The sequence below is a fragment of the Taudactylus pleione genome, unplaced genomic scaffold, assembly GCF_031769625.1.
Source record: "Taudactylus pleione unplaced genomic scaffold, aTauple2 ptg000041l, whole genome shotgun sequence".
NCBI lineage: Eukaryota > Metazoa > Chordata > Amphibia > Anura > Myobatrachidae > Taudactylus > Taudactylus pleione.
Genome location: NW_028284443.1, coordinates 14,605,195 through 14,611,194, shown reverse-complemented (window position 1 = coordinate 14,611,194; position 6,000 = coordinate 14,605,195). Strand labels below are relative to the sequence as shown.

Genomic DNA, 6,000 nt, shown 5'->3' with positions numbered 1-6,000 from the left:
GTAAACTTTATCGTCCAGTGGAAAACAAATTTACTTTTGCACAAAACTGAAAAATAATTACAGGTAAATGTTTTTTGCCACCTCCACCACGTCACATGTCACCCAGGCAGCCTGAGGCTCGGCACTGTAATAGCTGTAATGACATTTCTGAGAACGAAGCGGTCTCTCCAGTTTTCTGCACCTGACACACCTCCTCCTGTCTCTGCACAGCAATGTGTCCATGTATGTGCCATTGTATAATCCTCCATTCAGGAGGCCTGCTACAGTCAGACTGCACATGTAATAATCCCACATCAATGGAGAGGAAAGCCATATTATATGCAGACTGTAATGCTACTTAATGTGCACATTTATCTCAGCAGAAGACAGCTGCAGCGAGGGGAGAGGGGCATTAGGGTAATCTGCCGGGCTGCTACAGGTGATCCGGGTGACGCTGCCACTTCCAACCCTGGTCACCTTCTCTCTCTGTGGATTACTCGGGATCTCTTTTGCCCAAAATCTGCTGCAGAAGAGATCCCAAGGTGATCCAATCATGTGCTGGGGGCGTGTCCTCCTTGCCAGAATTAACCCTATCTGTCTGAGGGTCTGATCTGCCTGTGAGGCAGCTCTTGCATGGGGAGGCCGTGCTCATTGCTGCTTTTCCCTCTTGTCAGTGGGTCGGAGCGGGGAGACGGGGATGGCTGCGGAGCGCTGCTAGAGGCGGCACACTAAGGAATATAGCAGAGCTCTGGACTTACAGTATATCACTCATCCACACTGCCCCCCTACTACATTGAGACCCCGACAAAGACCCAGAGATGTCTCATGTGCGCTGCTCCGTGGCTTGTCTGCAGCTCCTCTTCCTCTGTCAGATGGGTAAGTGATGGAAGGGTGAAAGGCTGCTCTGTACATAGGAGGATTGATCCCATACTGTAAGCTTCTATGCACTGGATGCTGAGCTCCCCGCATGCCTATCATGTTCTGCCTGTGCGATCCTATGTACCCTAATGTGGGGAACAAGCCTTCACTGTAGAGGTGATGTCGCCAACATACCGTGTATTATACATTGCTCAGTGGACAGGTCAGTCTGGGCGGTGAGAGCCTCTTGGTGGCTGTGAGAGGTCAGGTGCGGAGTATAACAGATATATAATCGCTGTCTTATACAAATGCTGTTTTACAGCGACATGTTTGGTTTAAATGGAGACTTTCTGTAAATATGTCCCCTTTACTGCTGCCGCCTGTTCTGTGTGCTTTGACGTTGCCATCATAAAGATCTTTTGGTCTTTGTGGTGGAAATAGGGGGCTACATTGTGTGTTCATTGGTATTATCTCTAATACTCATGTAAATGGTCAGCGACCAGCAGCAAGGCAGCACCTAGACATTGCATTAGGTAGTCGGAGATGGTGCTGTACGGGCAGCATAACTGGCACATACTCTATTTGGTGACTTTAATTGTGCAGCAGATGAGAAAGGTGATCTCGGGTGCAACATGCTTGTATCTCTGCTTTCCTATTGTTAAAGCCCACACTGGGAACCGAGTCTCCTGCTGCCTTTCATTAGCACAGCGGCTCTCTAATGGTCTGTCTACAAAAGGCAGCTACTATATACCATCTCTCCCAACACTGCCCCTGTGTAATATGTCCTATATACCATCTCTCCCAACACTGCCCCTGTGTAATATGTCCTATATACCATCTCTCCCAACACTGCCCCTGTGTAATATGTCCTATATACCATCTCTCCCAACACTGCCCCTGTGTAATATGTCCTATATACCATTTCTCCCAACACTGCCCCTGTGTAATATGTCCTATATACCATCACTCCCAACACTACCCCTGTGTAATATGTCCTATATAAGTGCGGCTCACCTGTCATTCCCAGTATACAGTACTTGCTACGTGCTGCCTACCCCTCCTGTATCCAAAGGATAAATCAGGTACATGGTTACTAATGGTAACGAAAGCTGCTTGAACTAAAGCCATTCAATGAGCATTGTCTGTCAGCCAGATGGTGTACACCAGTAAGCCAGCTCCCCATTATATAGTCATTTCAATTAATTCAAGTTTGCTATACAACAATTTGAAGACCGGGATCGGAAGCTTGTGGGTATAATGAATATTTGGCAATAATAAGTATTCCCAACATCATTGCAGCTGTTTTAAAACATAGCTCTTTATGGCTAAATGACTATTGCTTACATTCCCTAAGATTATTATCAAATCTTTTTTGCAAACCAGCACTGCTATTTATTCATTGGATAATGCTAGTACTGTAACAGGGAGTTAATTAGGTTTTGCAGAAGCCAATGTATTGCTCTTCTCCTCCAGTGCATTGCCCACCATTTAATTATTCCTTCATTGACATCACTTACAGGCCACAGACAGTCTGGGCTCTTCATTCTGAAGATCATGGTTAGACAAAGAGCTGGGAGATGCTGAGTGTGTTTCCTTAAACACTCTGCCATTACACATTTTATACAAAATGGGCAGAAAGTATTATTTTTTAATCTAATTAAACTTAAAGCATTAAGCAATTTAGCAATTGTGTTTAACCCTATAATAGTATATCCATTGAATGTAGCAGTAATATATAATTATTACCAGTAGTTTATTCTTCTTGATTTTCTTTGTCTCAATATACTAATAATAATGTTCGATAGCAAAAAATAAAAACAGGTATATCTGAATCTTACTGTCATAGATAATATTGTTGTTCAGTATCACAGGTCATCTTGTTGTAATCTACAACATCAACTTTAATTCACTGTTATAAGTGGTCATTAAGGTGTCTCCTGTATATTTTCTAATGTCACTGTCCAGATTGATGTTTGCAAGGCCCCAGCATATTGTACAACTGCCTCTATCCATATCATCAGTGGTTAGTGTAACTAGTAAAAAGGAGAACAATTGAGATGAAATGGGTGAGCCCAGCCTCTAGTCCTCCATCATTATCAGAAGTATCTGCATTCTCCTTTACATCTCCATTCTAATTTCTGCAGCTGATTGTAAAGGTCAAGGTTGCCTACTACAAAAGTAGAAAGGACCTTAGGATTCTGATTATGGCCAGGAAAGTTAGTTGACTGCCATGTAGACATCATTGCATCTTCCAGTAGGGTGTATGTAGGATTTAGCTGTAGCGGGTTCTCCTGGAATTCCAATCATCACTGATTAAGTAAATAATTTAATAAACCCTTCCCCCCATGCAGCATAACACTAACCCTCCCCCTAATGCCTAACCCCTAACCATAAATCTAACCCTCCCCTAACATTTAATACTTACTGTCGGGATGCCGGCAGTCGGAATTCTAGAGTCGGGATTCCAACTGCTGTCGGGATTCCGGTGCAGGTGTTCTGAGTTGCGGCATCATGACCGCCGGGATGGTAACAACATTCCAACCAGCATCAATTGATCAACAACTTTGTGCCCTTGAAAGCTGGGCCCTAAGGCATTGCTTAGCTATCAGTTATGGTAATAATACTCAGAAAACATAGAAAACACCAGTCAATATAAGTGGGTACTTTATTCAATATATTGTGTATATATATATATATATATATATATATATATATATATTATTGTAAGAAGGTAACCAATAGTCAAACCTTTTTTCTTGCTGTATGCAAAGAAAAACTTATGTATACTATTGTAGAGGTCAAAAAATAGTTTGTAAAAAACCTTGCTAATGATACAAATTATTTTAACAAGTTACGTGGAAAATATCTGTTTAATGCAACATGAGGTATTTATTAGGTAATTTGGAAAGCAAAATCTAATTTTTTTTCAATCCCTTTTAAATACCTGGCTGGTCATAAAGTAATAAATCCCTCAATATGAACTGGCAGACATTAATTTATACAGCAAACAGAATAATAACGCCAAGCATTTATAACTGTATTCAGCATACAGATTAAGTATTTAAAATTGCAGGTACAGTACAAAAACTGCCATGATAAATTGTTTAAAAACTATTTCTATAGCTTGAGGTCAGAGTCAGTTGGCAGCTTTGCAATAAGTGCCGAGAAACTATGCACATCCGGTCATAATTTATAATATGTTTGGTATAATCCACTGTGGAACAATCCAGTTAAAAATGACAGTAAAAAAAAAGGAGGTTTGAGAATTGAACAAATGCATTTTCACTTTAAATTTATAAAGTAATATTTTTTTTCTTTACAGTTGGCTTTGCTTATAATTTCATTTTGAAAGTGTTCCGTAATGGAATACATATTCATAGTATTCCTTCTAGGATGTGAAATGGGCAGGGCGCTTATCCTAGTCGGACACTGCTGTGCGTGTGCAAATAAGGGGCATGATCACGAGAAAAGGGGGCGTGTCCTTGTGATGCACCCCCTTTTCATCACAGTAGGGGGCGTGCCCAGTACTGACAGATGCTGGGCTGCACCCAAGCTCTCCCCGTAGTGTGAAATAATGCAGTGCGCATGTTGCCATGTTTTGCCGGAACTTCCCAATGGGTGGAGATGGCTGTTTCAGTGGGGTGCCGCCAAACAAGCAGGGAGCATTTCAGCTACTTTAAATCGGGCAAGGCGTGGCGCCCGTCTGAAAACAGCCTAGCGAGAACACTAAATCATCATTGAAAGAAAAATATTGTCACACATTCCTGGTGGTTCTGAAGGCCAAAGCAGCCCAACCACCCCTGAATTGCTTAATTATACCTATGCAGGGTACACTTTAGAGTCTTGACAGGTGGAAGAGTGTGGCCGATGTGTTGTCATAAGCGGGGACGTGGTCATTTCATGTCTGAGGAGTGACAGTATCATGTCGGTGTTTATCATATTCCCAGAGAGGTAGGCCTTAAACATTTGAAGTGATATTCTTCCTTCTATTAGCAGAGTTTTGTCAACATATAAAATCTTTTCAGAGGAATTCAGCAGAGTTATTATACAGTGATCCCTTAAGAATTCACATTCTGAAATATATACATTTTATCAGTAGGTTGTGCTACTATTTAGTGCTGTAGCAGGGCACAGAGGTTTCCTGGGCCGGTGCACCCGCCATCTGCACCTAGTACACCTAATGTCATGGCATCATAGAACAAGCACTGGGAGCATGAAGATAGATGCTGAGCTCTGCACATTTCTATGTAGTGGGGTGCAATCAGTCCAGCTAACATGCTGCCCCCACTGCGCAGAGGCATTGGTTGCAAAACCCTTGTTATTATTGTCCTGCTATTAATAGAAGAGGAGGAGGATAGCTGGAATTTTATCGCCCTCATACACACTTTTCACTCAGACCCTCTTCTTCCCACCTCCTTCTTGGTGTTCTCTCCTCAATTCCCCCCCTTCTGTGTGATGCATATTTGTTCCTCTCTTTTTCTTGTTAGGTTGGGAAATACACACACAATATGACTGTACTTGTTGATTATCTCATTGCTTCTATATGTATGACTGCCAATAAATACTGATTATATAAAAAAGAAGAGGAGGAGAATGTAACAGAGAACATATGAGTAGGTATAAAGGAGCTTCCAGGCGTGAGGACGCATAAAGAAGTCATGAGAGAGCTAAAGAAAAGTAGTTAAGAACATATAGTAGAACAAACATGGGGGAGCAGAGACAGGATATGGGGAAGAAAATATGTGGGTGCAGACATCGAGAAATAAGAAAGCGATGTAGTTCACAGACTAATCGGGTATTCACAACTACTGATGCACTTGCAATATATATCGCTTGTCGATAGAACAAACGATATATCGCCAAGTGTGTAGCCAGCATAAGATTGGTAAGCTTGCAAGATTTACTGAAACTTGTGTTTCTACATCAACTAGAGGGTGTTATCTACCTATGGGATGGGTACAGGATGCCGGTGCTTGGGATCCCGGCGGTCAGAATCCTGACGCCGGCATCCCGACAGGGTTAGAATACTGACACTTGTCGACCAGTATTCTAACCCTCCCCATCTCCCCACCCATAACCCTTACCCTCCCTCCCCAGTGCCTGACACTAAAACCCCCCCCTAGTGTCTAAACCTAACCTTCCCCTCCCCGCATCCTAAACCTA

At 42.4% G+C, this 6,000-nt stretch overlaps 1 protein-coding gene across 5 annotated transcripts in view; it reads left to right on the top strand.

The window, feature by feature from the left end:
- Positions 1-591: 591 nt before the first annotated feature.
- PTPRZ1 (protein tyrosine phosphatase receptor type Z1) overlaps positions 592-6,000 on the top strand; it is a 218,178-nt gene continuing 212,769 nt past the window's right edge. For 3 of the 5 annotated variants that reach the window (XM_088457662.1, XM_088457661.1, XM_088457660.1), the window contains exon 1: positions 592-855. In XM_088457662.1, coding sequence (XP_088313788.1) covers positions 798-855 — 58 coding nt within the window. In that variant the 5' untranslated portion in view covers positions 592-797. The remainder of the gene's footprint in view (positions 856-6,000) is intronic. The other 2 variants (XM_088457663.1, XM_088457664.1) reach the window with 2 other exon arrangements.